Genomic DNA, 20,115 nt, shown 5'->3' with positions numbered 1-20,115 from the left:
TGTTAAATGGAAGAGATGGATTGAATGGTTGAACATAATTTAACGCACTCTGGCAATATTTTCATCCGAAAATACTAGAAGGGTGTCCTAGGATTCGAATGGATGATCTAAGAGATCAACAAGTGGTGATTGGAAACCAACCTAAACCCAAAGCGGTAAGTGATGGTATGGACAGATACGTTTGATTTCCGAAAGCTAAGCTTCTATAAATAATAGAAGGTTGATGATATTCACTCAACGTCTAGCATATTCAAAAAGGGAATAGAATTAAAATAACAAGGCAAAGAATGGAAATGAGGAATAGACAACAACAAAAGAGGAAGAAAATGAACAAACATCACAGAGAGGCATCATTTTAGTTCCATGGATCATCCCACCCCTTTGGTCCCTCTCTTATAACGAAATCAATTATGGCTTGGACAGCTTCCGCGACTCTGTTAGAAAGAGAGTGATTACCCCATTCAATTTCAACTTTCTCTGCGCCACCCAAGGCCCTGCATAATCTGCAAGAGTTTGGAACATACTTAGTGATCTGACAATATCTCTCTCTCGAGTTAACAAAATCCCACTCACACACGCTGCACATAGCCACAGAAGGATGTTTAGCATGGCTACTGCCTTTTTGTATATCTTTTCCCTCTCTTTATTCTACTTCAACTTCTAAGGACTTGGGTTGCCATATTTGGGAGATTTCCAGTGCAGAAGGGTGTTGGAACCCTTGCATCATTAGAGATTTCCCAGCCTGGCAGTTACCTAGTGTAGTATGTTTATTAAGAAGGATTTATGAAGAGAGGGGCCTAGAAAGGGAGATGATAAGACAGTTGGGGAGAGACCTGTCAAGGTAGCTAGCCCAGTTGGTCAGGACGAACATTAGGGAATGTAGTCTCAGTAAATGACATATGGTCCTAAGTTTGAATTTAACCACAGATGATACCTTAAATTCACTCAGTACTGATTGTTAACGGACTATTAGCACCCCAAGGTTTCAGTCCCTATGGAGAGTCTTAAGGGCTTGGTCATAGAAGGTTCCAAAGTTATCACCAAAAAAATAAATAAAAATGTAGGGGAGAGCTCTGAGGGTAGGAGAAATTTTCTGCTAAACTATGAGTCTTTGAACCACCCCCAGCCCCCTCCCTCACCCTAAAAAGGTGGATTTTTTTTTTCTTTTTTTGGTGTGCGGGAAGCGATGTGAGCCAGAATTATTGTTCTGTACAAAAATGAATAGGGCTCATCTAAACATTTTCTTATCCATTGTAGGAAATCCAGGAGTTTGTGAGTTTCGTTGTTCTCTACTCTTGGTGTCACTTGGACGTTTCCAAATACAATAAAGAAATCTTATTGGGTTGGCACTGGAGTTGTGTGTGGAAAAGAGGGGGGAAACTTGGGAGAATTGCTCCTCTATGCCTTTTTTGAAGCTATTTGGTGAGAACTGAATTGCATAAGGTGGACCATTCAGTTCAATTGTTTAAAGCTTCTCATGTTTCTATCATGTTCTATGATGCTGTCAGTTCATAGATGTCTGCCTCTTGTCCTTTTTAGAATTCATGAACTGGTGGGGGGCCTTGTGGGTGTTTTTCTTCGCACCTTTTGTATACCCCAATGCACATGATTTGCATGTGCCCTGTTCTTTGCCTTCAAAAGGAAAAGAAAAAAAGAAAACCAAACCTGCAACTTTCTGTGCCAAAATTCATTGAGAGCTTTTGTTCTTACCTTTCCACCAATGCTTTCTTATCAACGTATTCAGGGACATATTCATCAGCCATAGAAAAGATAACCTACAGAAAGAACACAATGAAGTTGCATTTATTTTCATCATTGTGAACTAAGCAAACACTCTTTCTATTCAAGGAACACATTGTGCTTGTCCCTAGAGAGATACTGGGGCAGATCATATAGACAAGTTCCAGATTACCACTTTAAGGGTATCACAAACTTTTCCTGCATCTCTTTGTCTTCATTTCTTCAAATAATATGTATGTGTGTGTGTGTGTGTGTATGCTAACTCGAAATGGTGATGGAACTTTTAAATTCCAAATAGTAGACTCATGACAATCAAGAAATATGACAATACATGCCTACCTGGCAAGGTGTTTGGACATATGCCCGAGTCTCATTCTCAGCTGGTCATCACTAAGGTCAGAACTGAACATGTCATCATCCCCCATGTATGCACAAAGGGAGTGATACCTGCAAGGTACTTGATAGCTCAGCAGCAGAGAAGTGACACAGCCTCTTCATAACTAAGCAAATTTCTAACACATCCACAGTTGAAAAACAATTCCTGGAATAAAATAACTTTTAATTGAAAAGAGAACTTACCTCCTTCGTTTGCAAAACAGTATATAACTCACATTGTCTAGAAGTTAAAATTAGAAATGTGAAAATTCTAGGAAATCCTAATATTTTGTGAGATGTTTGAAAAAGAAAATATATTAGACACTAAGGCAATGGTGCCTACTGACATTCTACAATTTAATGTACAACTTCAACTAAAGAAGCTTGTCACATGCAACTTTACATTCTCATTTTAAATTCTGTGAGTCTCAGATTAGAATAATTTAATTGAAAAGCACCTCATAGTGTGTAAGGTAGCTCAAACAATCTCTACTGATTGATATTTTCTTCAATCTCCTGTTTCTAATAAAGCAGCAACAAAATGGGGATGTGAATAGAGATTTTGCAATTGTAGAAAACCTTGACATCAAGATAAAATATCAGGTGGATGAAAATGCAATTCCAGAAAAAATTCCACATGCATTAATTTTAGAATTTAACATCATTGTAAATTCCCAAAAACAACAAGAAGATGCAAAATCAATGAGGAAAATGAAATCCTGAAAACAAGATTATTCTGTGGACTATTTCCTCATGGATTACTATATACCAAAGTAGCAACTGTTAAAACTGTTGATAACTGAATTTTGATAGTTAACAATGAAGAATATATGCCTGCATGCCACTCACCTATAGGCAGTTATTGGGGCCCCTTCATCTGCTTCCCTGGGCATCAATTCCAATCCCCGGCCTTCACTAATCATGGTTGAAGCCAGGTCAATCATAGCAGCTGTTTGAGGAAGCGTTGCCCTGTATTCCCGGTCACTAACCGGAGCCTGAAAATCCCAATTAGCAGTACGATAAATGCTGAATGTAAATGTATAACACGTAGGCATGATTGAGGAAAAAAATTGCTGCAATAGGCAAGAACAGGGGATTCCGCATGGCAATCATCCCACTTCATAGGTGAAGAAAAGCTTATATGAATCTTGAAAGGAGTTATATTTTCCTTGATTGGAATGTAAAATTGCTTGCTATTGGAAGCTTACATGTGCTCTTATGTTTTGCAGTCTTATTATCATATTGAGTAAGTTCTCACATTTTTTCTTAAACAAAAAAATAAATAAATAAAGAACATCACTGTTCCATAGTAAATCTTTAACTATATGGCCTAAATTTTTCTGATACTGAATAGCATTAAATAAGAAGTGGAAAAATCCAACATAAGTTCTATAAAAATAATCATTATTATATTAAAGAACTACCCAACTTTTCTTGGTGAATTACATGACATATATAAAACATCATGTTCTCAAACTATTTAACAGCTAACTAGACATATATAAAACCACATGTTCTCAAACTCATGCAACATCTCCAATCTCTAAACCTGTGAGCTCACTCTTCTGTAGATTGACTTTCATGCTGGAATCAATTTCAAAACAAATGAGCACTTACCATAAGAACATCAATTGTTTAGTCTAGCCTCATAGGAAAGAAACATATCACCCACAAAGAGAAGATGAGAAACATCCACATCCTCCCCCCTTGACTCCTAAGCTCAAACCACTAATAAACCCACCATACACTACCTTGGAAATAACACAACTAAGGGTTTGTTTGGAGATCATTCTTGAAAACAGTTTTCAGTTCTAAAGAATAGAAAACAATTTTCTAACTTAAAAAATGCATTTGGCAAATTTTTGACTGAATATATATATATTGCGAATTTGTTCTAAAAACAGATTTTCTAGAACAATTTTGAGAATTTTTTATTAAGTGTTTTGAGAAACAAATGAAATGATGAGAATATTTTAGGCACTTTTGCATTGTACATAAATGCATAATACTTTCATAGAGAACAAGTTGAGATAACTATTTTTCATATTTGAGTTCCCAAATAGATTTTTGTTCCTAAAACAATCGGGAACTATTTTAAATATTTTTCTCAAAAATAGTCTTTGAAAGCATTGCCAAACAAGCCCTAAGAGTTTCCACAACCACCACAATTAAGTATTATATATATATATATATCAAGAGAGAGACTCATTAACTATAATAGAAAACCTAATAATAGAGATACGAAATCTCATGTATTCCAAGACGCCATTTTCCAACCATCCAACCTCCTAGAAATTCTATTTTAGATTCCCTTCTAAGGGAAGACCCAAATAGGACAATAGCCACTCTAACACTTTACAGTCAAGTGTCGAAGCCAACCGAGATAACAACTCTTGGTTGACATTTATATCAAATAAAGTGCTTTTCTCTAAATTGATTTTCAACCTTGATAATTGCCAAAAAAACCAGATTAGCTTAAGATTTTGCAAAAGTTCCAAAGAGGCTTTCGAGAAGAAAATAGTGTCATCTGCAAATTGTAAAATTGAGACTCTAGTCCTATCCTTGCCGACTCTAAACCCATCCAATACACCACTTTCCTCTGCTCTGGTCATCATCCTACCGAGGACATCTACTACAATAGTAAAAAGGAAAGGTGAAAGGGGGTCCCCTTGTCTTAATCCTCTAATGGCCTTAACCCAACCTATGACACGTCCATTAATTAAAACTGCAAAATTTGTTTAAGGCAAGTATTCCCTTTTCCATGATCTCTATTTTGTGCTAAAACCCTTTCTTTTAGGCACTTGGTCTAAAAAACCCTAATCCATATGATTGTAGACCTTTTCGAAATCAATTTTGAAAACCACTCCCTCCCCTACTCTTTTTCTCATCAACCTCATTTGCTATCAAAACGGTGTCCAGAATTTGTCTCCCTTCTATGAAGGCTCCTTGAGATAAACCTATTGTTTCAACAGTGTCCAAAACATGGGTCTACCACCCCAAGGCCCATGTTAAGTAACAGCATTAACCAGAATTGCCAATTGACATGATCTTTTGCCTTTTCAATCCTAATGCACAAGCAAATTTGCACTTAAGTTCTTTTCTCTAGAGTCAATTGCCTCAAAAGCAATCAAGGTTGCACCATTTGTCCACCTTGTAGGACTCAAAAATCTCCTTACCTTCTTAATCAGTTTGCCAAAAGTTAAGCCAAGAGTTTGTAAAGATCCTTAACCAAGCTGATGCTGGAAATCCTTGGGTCTCATTTGTGATAGTTTCTTGCTATTGATTTTACTTAGAAGGTTAAGTTGAACCTAAATTCTTAAATATAGTTGATGTCTTGTAAACAAATAGCTATAAATTAAAAATACACCGTCTTAATCAAGTTGCATTCACATTGTAATATAATTACTTTAAATTCTTATCAATCCACTTATATTCATTTATTTAAAAAAAAAAAAAAAAAACTGCCCTCTGATTTTTATTTTTTTTGAAACATTAATGTGTAACTTTTTTAATACAAATAATGACTAAGTCTATTAAAATTTTAAATAAGATTTCTTATGAAATATTTTTTTATTTGAAAGTTCTTTTGAAGATTTTCTTTAACAGTTAAGTTAGAAAATTTTTTCTCACTAGGTGTTTTTTTCAATTATTAAGATTGTAAAATTATGTTTATAATTTTTATTATTAAATTAAAATGAAAACTTACTTTTACTACAATTTTTAGATATTTTGGTTCTTTGTAATTTTCATCCATCATGTGATTAATTAGGCAAGTTAAATTTCCTTTTGACTTTTTTATTAAATTTTATAACATTTGCTGATATTAGGTGATTAAAGTTTATTAACAACAAGAAATGAAAGTCTTTCAAAATAGGAAAATATGTTAATATTAATTTAATTCTTTTTCTTTTTCAAATCTTGCACCTCACCCCAACTGAAATTTTTGGCCTCGCCCCTGCGACAAGGGTAGCATTAAAGAACACCGAAGAAACTTCATCAACTCCCTCCTCACTGCGCTCCTTAGTTATCCTCAACATAAATCTTCTACTACCATTCCACTTTATCCAGGGCCATATGTCAATGATAATCATAATCCTAATCCAAACCTCTTAGTGAGGCATCAAGAAAGTGATTTGTGCCATATGCTAATGCTACACACACACAAAACAGTTTGCAGTACCTGGAAACTTAACCTATAAAGTAAAATACACCATTTTCGAGTTTTTCTCCTTTGAACCTTCTTGAAATAGGCAGACAGGTTTAGATACAGTAGATGAATCAAATCCAGGAAATAAGTTACAAGCTCACCTAAATGCAAGAACTGCTTTTCCAAACGAGGTTTTCAGCTTCCACTATCTTGGATTTGTTCAACTTAGGATTCAGGTTCATTTAGAGAAAACTATTACCTATTTATATCAAGTTTAGGTACACCTCACCTCCATCAAAAGAGGACACTGGGAAACAGACTAGAAACCAAGAGAACTGTTCTCTCACTAAGATGCCGAAAATCTCTATTTGAAGACAGCTGATATTGTAATTGTTGAGCAAATATATGTTCATCTACCAAAAAATTTTGCAGACTGGAGTACTATAAGTGTCAGCATAGTTTGAAAACCAAGTGGACCGACACATGACTTGGATGGGACCATAAGATTAGATCACAAATAAGACTGGATTAATGGGAGTTCTGAGTCTTAAAATTTTCATGAGTCCCAACAAGCATCAAAATGTATCAAACTGCAATTCTCTTATGGATATATGCAACTTTGACACTAAATAAAGAATAAGCAACTTAAATTTGATTTAAAAGTACCTGCAAAATAGCAGCACGAACTGCTCTGGAGCATGCAGCATTTGTACGCATGTAATGCACGATATCCTTAATTTTTTTACAAACAGGAAGGAAATTAATTTTATTCCTTTATAAAGCTCATGTAATAATAATTCAGATGAACTTCAGATACAATACAAGTTTGAAAGGAAAAGTCACTCACTTGACAGCCAGTACTATGGCCAAGTAGTACCACACCCTCAGAATCTTCCTTGTTAATTAAATAACTGATTAACTGATCAAGCTCCACGGCATCCTTAGGGTACATGGTGCAAGAATATCTTAAAATTTATGCACACAGAACAAATGAATGCAGAGAATAACAAGAAAATATCATAATCTAACATCTTGTGGTAAAATATTACTCAAAAGGTTAACTGAACGAGAGTACGAAATCACATCAATGCTGCCTGGATGTGCATTCCAACTCACAGACTTGAAATATGAAGATATATATCTCTAAAAAACCATACTGCAAAAGTGCAAGTTTAATACATAATACAATGACATCCTCATTGTGAGAGTTGTTAACCAACCAGATCCAACAACTTGAGAGTGCAGACAAGGAATATCATCCACATGCAGTGGGGAACAATAAATGCACTAGTATGGAGGAATGTTTTGGCTCAAGTTGAAGGAAGCAGAAGGACAAGTTGAATATAAATAGAAAGTGGGATAACACAGTGGGAAAAGATGAGATTATCAAAGATCTCAGAGGAGAGACAGATCTAAGTAGAGCCCAATGGAGAAAAATAATTCATGAATCAGACCCTAAGCAGCAAGGATTAAGGCCAAGTTGAAGATTTTATTCATTATATAATCTCCAAGAAACTTCCTTTTGAGTGCGGGAAGGAAAATAATGCAATAACATGATATTGAACATGTTTTATTCATAATTGTTTCTCACTGTAATTGGCAATTGAACCTTGGTGATCAATTATGACTAGATGATTGGAATAAATACATTCAGCTTCCAACATTCAGGAGGTACATAAACAAGAAGATATCTAGTTAGGCAAGGCCTTCAGGCTACAATCAAGCATTTAGACAAGGCCTTTAGGCTACAATAAAGCATTTAGACAAGGCCTTTAGGCTACAATAAAGCATTTAGACAAGGCCTTTAGACTACAATCAAGAGTTGCTAGCTATATTACAGTTCGTAGATACTGCTGCATTTGTTTCAGCCACTAGGCCTGCTACCAAAGCTACAACACAACCTCTTTAGTGCCTGTAGATCACTTGCTTGTTTGCATTAAAAACTGTTCCTTAAAAGGATTAGCTATACTGATGTTTGAGTATTTTCATAAGAATCACACTAAATTCAATTGCAAAAATCAAAGCTAAAACTGGTAATTGGAAAAAGAAAAAGAAAAAAAGAAAAATGAAAAAAGAAAAAGAAAATGGAACCCAGTTCTTAAAGGAACATATTAGCTAAAAGCAACATAAGTTACTTGTTTCAAGCTGGAGATGCCATATCCACTATAAGAAGATGATAGAAGTAGTTGAACTAAAGACCATTTCTCATTCTCCAATGCCATTGCTAAAGGTTCCAAGTATCTGGGAATCAGAACAGTGATAATCTATATCAGAAAATACAAAGGTCTAAATAAATGATTGTATTTCTACTAACCAGCTATTCTTATGAAGAAATCTAGTAATCAGTTATACATTTATGTGCAACTGTGTAAGTAACTGTACAAGTGCAAGGAAATTTCTTTTGAATTGTAAGCCATGGCAATATCTTTCCTTCTTTCTCCATAAAATAATAATTATTATTATTAATTTTGATAAGTAAGCAAAAAGAAAGATATATTGATTAAAAAGGCTATACAATAAGATATACAAGTTGTATACAAAGGAAAAACCGTAAAGAAAATTATGTGGGCTAATATTTCTAAACATGGCCAGAAAAGATAGTGGAACCCATGCAACTTCAGCAGTAACTTCACGAATTATATTTCCCATAAAGAGAACAACTCAAACACTAACCAGTTAACCCAAAGGCCAACCAATAATAATGTAGCCAAAGGTTTTAATCTTTTAGGCATTAATTGGGAACCAAAAGCCAATCTTCCAGGAGATATCAAATTTTGGATCATAAACTCTGGTCCAGCATTATTTGAAAGGACTCATGGAGCTACACTGTGTCCTGGCTACAACATAACAGTCATGGCACAGAAGGCCGTAGAGAAGATTCTACAATATTCAGAGTATAATGCTTTTCAGAGGAGGGAAAAAGGACAACCATACTTTGTTTCCACAGGAGAAAAATGCTGAGGAAGAGCTGTCCTCCAAAAGGAAGAATAAAAATGACTAACAATAGAAAATCGAAGATGTTTTGAGTAGAATGACATTTTGAGTAGAATTTTGGCCTTTCAACTTCTAAAGAGAAATGCCAGTTTTCCAAAGGTAGATGCAGACCTATGGAGTCACAGTGGAAGTCAATCTTCTTTCTCTTTTCTCTTTGGGCCTTAATCTGGCTCGTGGTTGATGGGATTTTAATGAGCATGATCTATTTAATCGGAGACGTGCTTGCTCCTCTAGCAAAAGGCCTAAGGATGTTCATATAGAGTGAGAACTCCCTTTGACAGGTTATTTCAAGCCTAATTTCAATTGTTGCTCTCTGGGTGATCTAGGACATCTTGGCATTGAAGTGTCTTTCAAGAGCATAGAAGCATTGTAGTTAAGGTCTTACCAAAAAATTCTAGAGAGGAATTAGCCATTAAATTCAAGTTTCTTACTTTAATGGAAGGCTTAATTTTGCGAGCAAGACAAACTATGGCATCATCTTGCTCGCATGGTCATACAATGGGCTCTTAAGGGAATCGTGGTCCATGCAAATAATTTCTTTGGTATGAAAAACCATCAACTTGACTTGAGTTATGAGGAGCTTATTCTCATGGATATCCTAGACATCCAATCACACTACAAATAGATTGTCTAGCCTCTTATATACTGCCCTTTTTGAGGTACTTATCTCCACCTTGAATTGTACTTTTTTGTCATTTACTTTTTATCCTTTTCCACTCATAGCTTGCTTCTTCTCTTGGATATCTTAGACATCCAATCGCACTATGAATAGATTGGCTAGCCACAAGGGCTCTCATATACTGCCCTTTGTGGGGGTATTTATTGTCGCCTTGAATTGTACTTTTTTGTCATTTATTTTTTATTCTTTCCCTTTGTATCGTTTTATCCCTTTCTAACTGTTTCAAATAAAAAATAGAGAGATAGGGAGAGAACAGAAGTTCCATAAGGAGATTCTATCATAAATGCTCAACTCTTAACAGCAAGCATGTTCTCTTTGTTTCTTTTAATATTCCTACCTCTATTTTTATGGGTTCTCTTTTTCTTTGGGATTTTCAGTTTATGATATTAACAAATCCATATAGCCCACATTTGACCCTAGGCCCTAGTTGGTTTTCTTTCTTTTATATTGGACTTCCTTTAGTACCATAAGTAAATATTTATATGAATTATTCTATGTTCTTATTTGGGGATAAGAAATGGAAATGTTATCTGAAAGAAAGGAAAAGGAACAAGGAAAGAACGTTTTCATACTAGGACAGCAGGAAAAGAAGGTAAAGAAAAAGGAATAGAGAACAATAAGCCACACTGCATCATAAAGATGACCAGTATGGCAATTGCAAATAATGGCTTCCCTCTTGTCTTTGAGTACACATCCAAATAAGCAAATCTAGAGATCGAAGATATGGTGCCACTACAACTCCTGATAGGGTCTACAATCTCTATCAGAAGGTAGAAGTATCTTCACAAACCTAAAAGGTCCAATTAACCTAATGAACCAAAAGGAATGGCTAAGTATGGTATTCATATACATGCAAAAGTTTCAAAAAGTTTTGCAAGTCATTTAAGTTTCAACATTTGCAGAAATGGCAAGTTTCATGGGTTATCTTGTAAGCAAAGAATCAACTTGGACATTGTTTGCTCCAGGATTGAAGTCCATTTTTATGGCATCCCCTTCATGCATAACTCCTCAAACCAACCAAGGCTTCCTACTAGATTTAAGGAGGCTTGATATAGGAATCAGTTCATGGTGGATCAAATGCACCCCAAATACATTGGCATGAGTAACCGTCTAAAAGGTTACCAACTCAAAAATATTTTCTTCAGTATTATATAAAGCCAGAACCTCTTTAGTGTCTTCATAGTGTCTCTCCCCTGTTAAGTACAGTTAATGACCTTCTCTTTAATGCTAAAAAGCCAATAAATGAAACAGTAAGTTGATTAAAACATTTCAAGAAACAACCGTCTATAAGATGATCTTTTCAGTTTCTTGGGTGTATTATGTGGCATCTAAAAACCAACCAAAAAAGGGGAAAACCACTATCTTAAAAGATTTCCCTAAAATTTGTCTACCAATATTGAACAGCTCTCAACTTCTCAAACAGGTTACCACACTTTCTCTCCCAAGTGAGACCAGTAGAGTTCTGCATGCCATCTACCACCTCTAATATTAATAGAAAAATAAGAGAATACATTTATTGGAAAGAGAAAAAGGCCGACATCCTTCCATGTTATCAAAACCAAATTATAATCCTATTCATAGAAAGCAAAGTCAACACTGTAAAGAGTGAATCCTGGTTCCCAATCTACAATAGATTTTTTATTTACAATTTTTCCTTGACATGAGTATATTAAAAAAACCAAACTAAAAAGTCATCAATTATGGCATCTTCTATTTTCAAACCCTGAAGTAGTTTGTTTTAGTAATTCAGATGATTTCATGCTACTTTCACACTGTGAAAGTAGATCATTCTCTTTATGTGGACTGATCGTCTTATTTAAGAGTGTAAGACACAAGGTATGTAGTGATGCACTAAACTCAAATTCCCACACCTTTTAAAAGTTTTTCCAACAAACACAGGGCAATTTTAAATTCTGTATTTGTACATGTATAAGTCCAGAAACTTATGCACTGTGCTAAAGAAACTGATCAGAGGAGGATTGAGTGAGTGCCTTTCAGTAAAGATTGAGTCAAAGAACCTTTCTCATTTCATCAGTAAATTAACAACAAGAAATATGGAATAATTTATCGTTTCAATAAATTAACAATATTAATAATTTTAAAATAAAAATATAAGCATACTCAGTTGCCAGAAGACCATCTGTCAATCCACCGATAAAAATGACTTGTTGTTTATAGTTTCCAGTTTTAAATGCAACCTGCAAACAGAAGAAAAATATCATGGAGACATCAAGAAGAATTTTAAGAAACTGAACCATGAAGCATTTTAAGAAAGCATGGCTTTCCCTAACTAAATTTGAGCCCACTATTAGATCCAAAATATACAATATAGCAACAAATTTCAATAGAGCGAAGAAGCTTCCTCAAATTCTTGTCTCATTACCACAAGGATAGACATAAAAAACTTTTAACTCTTATAAAAGCTGAACATTTTTTGTTAGCCTAACATTATAGCACTACCAACATTAGTCAAAACCAATTTAGATTTTGACAAACTTCGTAATGTCACTACTAATTACATGATGAAACTGACACTAGGGAGGTTCTCATAGATATCATGAACACCCATTTATCTCAAACCAAAAAATATACAATCTAAAATCCAGTTATCCAACGTGATGCTAAAATCTCAAGCTCTTGAAACCAATGATAGAAATGAAAGCGCTTAAACATGAAAGTCATTTTGAAGCATTTCCATTCCAATTTTCGGAGAAACAAACAATTTAAAATAGAAAATTTTTAAAATATTGGGTACTATTGCTTGTCAACTAATCTTCTCTCTAAAATGCATTTAGAAGCTATCTGTCATTGAGATGAACAGATTCTTTCAACTACCAAGCATGTCAAGCCTCTGATATGCATAAAATAAAGTATTGCATTAAAATCATTGAAACAAATCACTTAAGTTTTCTCGTGATGGGAAAATACCACTGCAACAATTAAATTTTCAGAATGCTATCTACCCAGCGCTATACGGATCTTGTTTAAGGATGCCCAAGTTAGGGCTGTTCCGTACAATGCTACCCAACTACCTCGAATTCAAAGTTAAATAACACTAACACTTAAAACTCAAGCCCTTTCAGAACATAAACCTGATCCTGAACAACGATATATCCAATGTTGAACAATCTAAATTCTTTTTCTTCGGAAACCAAACAGAGCTTAAGAACAAGAGTCAAATTATAAAAAAAAAATAATAATAAAATAAAAAAATCACCTGAACTGGCTTGGGACCGTACTTGAAGAGAACGCCATGGAACTGGTTTTTCCGATTGACGGGGCCTCCGGAACCGGAAGGGTCGCTGGCGACGGAGTTGTTTGCCATTTTGATGCTACCAGACTTATCAGAACGGCCGCGAACAATGCCCGAAAACCATGAAGTGGTTGAGGAAGATGATGAAGAAGGCGATGACGACAGCAGAGAAGAAGACGATGATGCAGAGAGATTCATATCAGATGCTATGATTGGATCCCATTACCCTTAAATCTCGACGATGTACGGACTTCTAGGTTTTCGCTTCAAACGCCGTGACGACGTGACTGACTGGATATGTCAGATGAGTCAATGTTGTGGGTCGGATTCGGACCACTTAGTTTGGACTCATGAGATTTGAGGTCCAACAGTGAGCCCAATTTTGTTGGCCGGAAGGCTTGCTTTGCTAGTGCGTGGAGCATACAACTTTTCGGACGACAGCTCACACGAAAGCTCAATCGCAGCCCAATCCAACCCGTTGTCGACTCAAGCCCAACCCAAATACCCTTATCTATAATCGAATTCAAATTTATTAGACTTGAGATGGTAAATATTAGTTTAAATTAGTCGGATTAATTGGATTGAATTAGGGACAACAAAAGGGTGGATTCCAATATAAATAAATAAAAAAGAGTATTAATTGATTAAAAATGATGAAAACTTTCTAAATTTGTAAAATTAACATTTCTCATTTCTGAACTTGAAGAGTAACTCATTTTTTATAGAAATACCCTTCAACATTTTCATTATTTAGATGTATGTTTTAAAAGAAAGAGTTACTTTTGTAAGAAAAAGATGAGGACGTTTTTATCAAAAATGGGTATTTTTTAGATTGAAAAAAGGTGAAGGGTTAGTTTTCTAAAGTGGGGAAGATTTCATCCCTTTTAATTGATTATCCCTAATAAAAGATGGGACGAAATAGGATAAGACAATACTATTCCTAAACCTACCTCGAGTTTTAATCTTAAACTTATTCCTAACTCATGCATTTTCCTTCAAATTCATCATAATGAGGGTTGGACAAGATAGATATTTAATTATTTTCAAAATGGAGAAGTAATTGTAAAAAAAAAAAAAATCAAAATATATTATCAAATATCATTTCCATATCATTTACTTTATTATTGAAATTACAAAGGATTTTCATTTCCCTTTGGCCCGTCTAATCGTCCAAACGATCAAGAATTTAAGAAGACCCTCCAATGGCAGGCATGATACAATCCCAAGCTAATAAACAGGGTTTAAAATTTACAAATTTCAATGGGCTCAATGCCACGTACATGAATTGAAATAGTGAAAATCACATTGTCAAGCGTGAGCATCAAAACCCACTTAGGAATTAGGAGTAACCAAACCAAGTATTTTAAAGTTGTGGCCTACCCAAGCCCACCACTTTCCACTATCCTCCATGCTTCATGTGGTGAGGTCCAAAGTAAAAATGGGGTCTTTGCCAAGGGGAAAAAAAAATAAAAAAATTAACAGATACCTCAAGAAGTTGGGTAGAACCAGAGGGACTAAAGAATGTGGCAAACAACATCTACCCATATGTTAGGCAACCTTGTTGGGTTTGATGATGGAAATTGGCTATAGCAATTTAGATACCTAACCTTAATAACTAATTTACTTTACACTCTGAATAGTGGAGTAGATTTGGTTCACATTTGGCACTATTTTTATTATTTTCTAAGATTTTTTTTTAATATTGTTAATTAAATTCAATAATAATAAATTTTTTCATGTTCAATAAAATCTTCATTTACACCTGTGGTATCTGGGAATCGGCTGATAAAATTATAGCCACACAAATGAAGATTCAACTCTTACTTTATTTCAATAACTAATCATGATTTATGATGAGAATTTGTATGATAATAGTGGAGTCTAAGTCAAATCATGAGCTACACCACATCATTGATAGAGAAAAAAAAATGATAAGACAATGGTATTCATCATATATGTTGTGAATGTCCTTTCAAGAATTGAATTTACTAAAGTCTATCTTGGAAACTATGGCATTATGGGTCACAATTATCATCCACTATATATCTTACCCTCAATGTCAACCTTTAATTGTGCAAATTCAACAAAACTCACATTTACAATAGCTTGAAGACATTCTTAAGATCATTTTCAAAGTAATTTTCGCAGTTAAAATCCCCCATTCCCCATCACTAATTTTCATTGATGTTGAAATCATATAAACTTTTTTCATTTAAGAAAACAAGAAAAGAAATAAAATATGGTAAGACTATCTAGGCAAAAAAAATATGTAACTTAAGTATAAAGTTATTGTATTAGGCATATAAAGCTGACATCAAGAGAACGCACCAATACTACTAAGAGGCTCAGAAAAACTCGATATTGCTCACAACAAGCATCGTCAATTTATATTAAGAAGTTAAATATCCTAGATAAAAGATAAATCACATGAACTTTATCATGTCCTAACTAATAATGCTTTGGTGCAGTCGTATGAATATAGTTAAAAATAACCGAAAGCAAATTTTGCAGCTTTCTTGTCTTTTAGATTTCTTCAACTAACAAAGACTATGTGAACTAGTAAAGACTATATAAATGCTTATAAGACATCATGTGAATACATTAGAGAACAAATTTTGTTTTTATTAATAAATTTGATAAACCTTTCATTTTTTTTTCCCCTTAATTGAGATCCTTCTTAAAAGTTTAGGTACCCTAGTATAATCTAGAATTACAGCTAAGGGGATATGTTACCATTTAACTATAATATTCATGTGGATTTTACTTCTTGATTTCTCTTACACAATTTACTAAAGGATTTTTGAACTTCTTTTGGAAAAATGTCATTAGTTATTTCCCAATAGAAAATCAATATTTGAATCAATTTGAAAAATTCATTCATTTGTATGGTAATTGAAATTAGATGAATCAACTATGAGTGAGCTTATCATTTGGGTGGTATGGGAAATACCAAGCATGAATATAATCATGATAAGGAAAAGCTTTATCATGATAAGGAGAAGCTTTTGGGAAAATATTTTCATTTTTGAAATACTTAATCTTGCCTAGGTTAAAGTCCCATTTAGAGGCAAATGAAATATTCTTTATTAGCAATTTGAAAAAGCAATATTATACTTACTAAATTATAAGTTAGTTGAGTGGAATCTATTACTGTTAAAACCACTTTGTAGAATTTAGATAAAACCCTACTAATTCAGTAACATTCTTATCAGAGTATCATTCTCAATGATCATAGCTTTTGTATATGAAAATTCCTTTGTGGTAGAAGGCATATTAATCCTAAAGGAAGATTCTTGCTTCCTTTCCTAAGGAAGCTTTGTTTGTCTTCTAGAGCCTTGCAAGACTTCACAAGTAAGGAAGCAGGCAAAACAATTGGCTTCTCCTTTAATGTATTCTATATCAAAATTAAAGATTGCAAGCAAAACTTACCATGTAGTAAAAATTTATGTTGATACTAAATTTTTTACATATTTTGTTTTTTAAAGGTTTTTTTGCACTTTTGTAGTCTACTCTTAAAAAAATATTTTTTGTTAGATAGATTATCTTGGAATTTCATAATATACAAAACAATGGAAAGAATTACTTTCTTAATAGTACCATAATTTTCCTATGTTGGATTCCATACTCTTGAGGTAAATCAAGAAGAACTTCTTTTTCATTCACTAGATTTTAGAGGCATCCATTTCTATTATTTTTGAGTTGTAGGATAAGGAATATTCAAGCATGGGAGTTCATGAGCCTCAACTTTTATTTTTTGGATAGGCTTAGTACACCTATCATTCCATTCAAGAAGATTTTTCTTTAGTTTTTCAAAAAGAGTTTTAGTGTTAAGTGCTAAGTCTTTGCATAAGTATGCAATATAATTGAGACTTCTTAAGAACCTTTGTAATTGCTTTTTATCCTTTAGTACATTAGGAAAATTTCTTGAAAATCTAGTACCCCTGTCAATAGGTACTATCAAATCTTGGGCAATGGGCCCTAAAAAGCAACCCTATCAATAGGTACTATGGAATCTTGGTCAATATGTCCTAAGAAACAAACTCTTGCTTGAAGAAGATTTATTTTCTTAGCAAAAATAACCAAACATTCTCTTTTAATGATTTTGAGAAACTAGTTTAAAAATTTCTAATGTTGATCTAAATTTTTAGAAAAGACTAAGAAATTGTCAATATAAACAATGATGAAATCTATATAAGGATTAAATTTATTGTTCATAATATTTTAAAATTCAAAGGAGACATTCTTTAATCCAAATGACATTATGTTTTGTTTCATTCCACAATGTCCAAATGGTACTATCAATACAGTTTTGTATCGATTTTTTCGATGACCTAAATATGCCAATACCTACTTTTCAAATCAAATTTTGAGAAAAAATTAGCTTCATAAAACCTATTTACATGATTCCTTTTATTAGGGATAAGTCAATTTTAAAGCTTTCTTTAATGGTTTGTAATTGATAACAAGTCTTACATCTCCTCTTATTATCTTAATATCATTTTCACATAAAAGAGCTATGCTAAACCATAGACAATGGCTTTTTCTTATGAGTTTTTTTCTTTAATAGATCTTTAATTTGTTTTCTACAAAGCTCAAGGTGTTGATTACTCATTTAGATGGTTCGGGCCTTTGTGTTAACTTTTCTTTATCAAATCCTTCTTCATAAGGGAGCTAAACCACATGCTTTTTTCTATCCCAAAAAGCATTTGGTAGATTGAAGCATACATGAAATTCTTAAATATCTTCTATATTTTTCTCTATATTAGCAGTCTTTATCTATTTGTCAATTAGTTTGTGACTTACTTATTCTTTAAGGTTAAAAATAAAAATAAAAATTCCTTATTAAGTATTCTATTCTTGAACCGGTTAATTTTTTATTAACTTTGTTCCTCGATGAAGTTGAATTTGACTATATGCCCTTGGATTTTTATTCTAATCTTGATTCATCTATCTTGATGGGATGCATTATATTGAGAACAAGGAATCCAAGGATAACTTTTTGAGTACAATTTTTTACTAATATAAACAAACTTTCAAGGCATATTCCTCGTTTGTAGACCCAGGCATCACAAAGCTTATAGTTGACTACTAACTTACTCTCATTCATCATATTAAGAATTTGGAAGGTCTTTGAGAAATATTTGGACAATATTAATCCTTCAAATATGTAGTTTAGATCTACTCGTGAGTCTATTAAAGTTATCGATTCAAAGGTGCATTCTTTTTTAATTTGAATAGTTACATAAGTAAACCGTTTTTTCGTGATTGTTTTTATCAAGAATTGCAATTATGGTTTTGTTAGATAGGGTGCTGGTGACTCAATTTGAATAGTTCCTTTAGTCTTTTATATGGGCTTATTTGTTTCTTTAAAAAAAATTCTTATGAAGCATTTTTTCTTCTTATAAGGAGCAAATTTATTAAGCCTAATTTTCCCTTTACTTTTATTTTCTCCTTTTATAATACTATAAGCATATTGATTGCAGAAATCTCCCATGGCTTTTGACTTTGTTGCCTTTCCATTCCTCCATTGCTTTTAGATTGTATTCCAATTGTAAATATTAAGGACAACTTTAATAATTTATGAGGTTATTTCTCCGTACGTATCCTTTTCACATGGAGATTCTTTCCTAATGCCTTTCTTAGAGCTTAATTTTTTTCTATAATCAACGATGGAATCCTATTGTTGAACCTCTCTTTCAATAATCAAAGTTATGATCCAATCTTGTAAAAACCTTAGTAAAAATGCCGTTGATAGACAAATGTTGAGGATAAGCCTCTTAGATCATTTGTCCAATGTGTTCATCTGGATCTATTAATCTTACTTGTTCAAGAATAATAACTTGAGCTGGTTTTCCTTCATAAAAAATATCTAGTATTTCCATTCTTTTAACTAATCTACTAGAAGTTAATCATTGTTCCATTGAAACTTATATCCTCTTTTTTTTTTTTTTTTTTTAATTTCGAAGGAGATTTTTGTAATGTTACTTTTACTTCTGGATTTGAAAAAAAACTAACAAACTTATAATATTCTTAAGCTTAATCTTTTTTTTTTTTTTTGTAGTGGCTTGAACTTCACTTGTCCGAACGGTAATGAAAAGAATTTTGTCCACATTTTTTATATACGATAATATGATCATAACTCAAAATTTATCTTATAATAATAAAAAATAGTCATAATTTGTAGTTTTTATTTACTTTTTAATGAAAATTAACTCTTATAAATTAATTAAGTAAATTTTATTTAGAATTCTAGTTTTACCAAACAATGTATATCGAAGTTAAACACCCTATTTGCATCCACTTTTAAGGCAATATTCCTTTTCTTTTATTTTTCTTTTTCCTCATTATTATTATTATTATTTGCTTTAAGCATGAGATGAAGAATGTGGCATTATTCACCAACCCTATGTTTGATTTTTAGAAAATTTGATGGAACTATGAGGGAAATAAAATAGATGAAAATAAAAAATAAATTTAAATTTAATAAATTATTTTTATATGTCTTTTCAAACTTATTTTACTTATTCTCTCTTGTTATATAAAGATTAAATAATTTTAAAATATATAATTTTTTTTTACAAATTTTTATTATTTTTAATTTTCTTTAATTTTTTTTTTACGATGAAACAAAACATGAGAAAATAATTTTCCTTAATATTTTTCAAAAATTAAACATAGTCGAAATGTTTTGTATTTTGTAGAGAGAAAAAAATGGAAGAATATTCGAGAATATACATAAACCATAGAATGTTTTGTATTGAAGTTAATTTAGAAAAGAAAAGTGAGAGGGCTCACCATATTACATATAAATATGACCTTACGAAGTTGGGTTGAAGGACTATAGAATGTGGCAAACAACACCAAGTCATTTATTAGGCACCGTAAAAGTTGAAGCATTTTTATAATAATATTGGCAACCATATTGGG

At 32.9% G+C, this 20,115-nt stretch overlaps 1 protein-coding gene across 1 annotated transcript; it reads right to left on the bottom strand.

The window, feature by feature from the left end:
* Positions 1–180: 180 nt before the first annotated feature.
* On the bottom strand, positions 181–13,496 carry LOC117914867 (UPF0613 protein PB24D3.06c). Its single transcript, XM_034830374.1, is given in 10 exon segments — positions 181–503; positions 1,711–1,775; positions 2,080–2,093; positions 2,096–2,187; positions 2,965–3,110; positions 6,929–6,994; positions 7,110–7,202; positions 8,398–8,503; positions 12,057–12,133; positions 13,153–13,496. Coding segments are annotated over 10 exon segments (1,041 nt in total). The 5' UTR covers positions 13,387–13,496; the 3' UTR covers positions 181–355.
* Positions 13,497–20,115: the final 6,619 nt, after the last annotated feature.

The sequence above is a fragment of the Vitis riparia genome, chromosome 5 (assembly GCF_004353265.1).
Source record: "Vitis riparia cultivar Riparia Gloire de Montpellier isolate 1030 chromosome 5, EGFV_Vit.rip_1.0, whole genome shotgun sequence".
Taxonomy (NCBI): domain Eukaryota; kingdom Viridiplantae; phylum Streptophyta; class Magnoliopsida; order Vitales; family Vitaceae; genus Vitis; species Vitis riparia.
This window is presented reverse-complemented; position numbering and strand designations above follow the sequence as displayed.